Source organism: Sceloporus undulatus, chromosome 11 (assembly GCF_019175285.1).
Source record: "Sceloporus undulatus isolate JIND9_A2432 ecotype Alabama chromosome 11, SceUnd_v1.1, whole genome shotgun sequence".
Classification (NCBI taxonomy): Eukaryota; Metazoa; Chordata; class Lepidosauria; order Squamata; family Phrynosomatidae; genus Sceloporus; species Sceloporus undulatus.
The window spans coordinates 11626082-11627898 of NC_056532.1; the positions used below are offsets into that span (position 1 = coordinate 11626082).

At 39.0% G+C, this 1817-nt stretch overlaps 1 protein-coding gene across 2 annotated transcripts in view; it reads left to right on the top strand.

The window, feature by feature from the left end:
- The window catches only part of NLK (nemo like kinase), a 124552-nt gene that overhangs the window by 33885 nt on the left and 88850 nt on the right, over window positions 1–1817 (top strand). For both annotated transcript variants that reach the window (XM_042442306.1, XM_042442304.1), the window contains exon 2: window positions 1286–1415. In XM_042442306.1, coding sequence (XP_042298240.1) covers window positions 1286–1415 — 130 coding nt within the window. The remainder of the gene's footprint in view (window positions 1–1285; window positions 1416–1817) is intronic.

The following is a 1817-nucleotide window of genomic DNA, read 5'->3' on the forward strand; positions in this document are numbered from 1 at the left end:
TTAAATGAACTGTTGCTTTGTGATTTTTGTTTTAACTTTAAAATACGGACAGACCACGGTCCAGTATTTGAGTGTAGTTGAGCAGCGGTCCCATAAAACTTGTTTCTGGGTACCTTCGAGTCATTTCGGACTTGTGCCTGTGGAACGTTTTTTAAGAAATGAGACTGAACCTTCTTTTTCTGTTTAAAAGAATGGCATCTTTTAAATGAAGTTAATATTAAACAGTTCCTGGAAGGCAACGTTAGGTCATTGTGGAACATGAACTTGGTGCTAAATATGCCGACAATGGCAGATAAGATTTTTACCAACAGAAATAATTCTACTCTATGTTGCAGGACCTACTATATATACTCGACTATAATGTATAAGTCGAGGGCAGGTTTTGGGAGGAAAACTATGAATTTTAATATGACCCATGGATAAGTTGAGAGTAAGACTTAGGGTCATGTAACAAAAGGATTTAAAGGATGAAACAGAGGAAGACAGTGTCAAAGAACTTACAAAATTGCAAGAGACATTAACTGTTTGTGTTCATACTGAAGGATGGATGGATGAAAGAGTAGAGGAGGGTCAGTACTTCTAGGACAGATTACACTCTTGCCTTTCACCAGGGGATGGTTTCTATTTTTATGAGAGTTAGAGTACATTACTTCACCTTTCTAACACATCAACTCCACCAAACTGGGAATAATTCTACTAAAAATTGGCTGAGAAGCCAGGAAATACAAAATAGAGGTGACTTCAGGTTATTTCGAGTTGCATTTTCAGCCAATTTTGAAAATCCATTGGTATGGACCTTTGAGGCAAAAGTCAGCCCATTCGCCTGCACCAGAATATATGCAGTGTGGCCTAATCTGCTGCAGAAGGAGTAACATTTTAAAACATTTACACACCAAATTAATCTTGTTAGCCAGCGGCATTGAAAGGCAATGTACTATAGCATTTTAATATTGCAAAGGGTTGTAATGAGAAAGGTGTCCTAGGACTAATAGAATAATTAAAGAGAAATGTAAGCAATGAGATACTTCCGTTTATTGATCGGACATCAAGGGTTTGAGTGCATGGAAATCTCATAACTGAATACTGCACAGTGTTGCATTATGTCTGTAATCCTTTGGGAACTCAGGATGAAACACAACAAGACCTGTACAGGAATTTTACTTGTCATAAATTTGCCTCTTCAACATCTTTAAAATACTTTTAACATGGTCATTCTTTGGATAGGAAGGTAGAACTTGTTTTAAATCAGCTTTGACACTTAATCGTCTCCTTTTTTCTTCCTCAGGTCAGTAACAGATCCACGAGATGGAAAGAGAGTTGCACTCAAAAAGATGCCCAACGTCTTCCAAAATCTGGTCTCTTGCAAAAGGGTCTTCCGTGAACTGAAGATGTTGTGTTTTTTTAAGCATGACAATGTAAGTGGTCTGCAACTTGCTTTTGATAGATGCATTTTGATGCCGATGGGATCAGAGCTTGTATTTCATTGCAGGCATGTCTGGGCTACGTGTCTGAAACTGGTTAAATCAGACTTGTGAGTTACATTTACCTCCCTGCTTACCTGAGACAAGCTCCACAATGACACTTTGCACTTGAGCAAGGAGAGGAATGGAGCCAGTGGCTCCTTGGATTTCTTTTTCAGCTCCTCATTCCGCATGTCCAAAAAAATGAGTTTGGAAACGTTCACTTCAGCCTTTCTTTAACTGCATTATATTGGCCTGTTACAGACAGCCAAAATAAAGCTGCTTCGAGTCACAGTGGAGGTATGGTGTTTCAATGATGCATGCGTCCTAAGAGTCCAGAAGTCACACCAAAGCCAC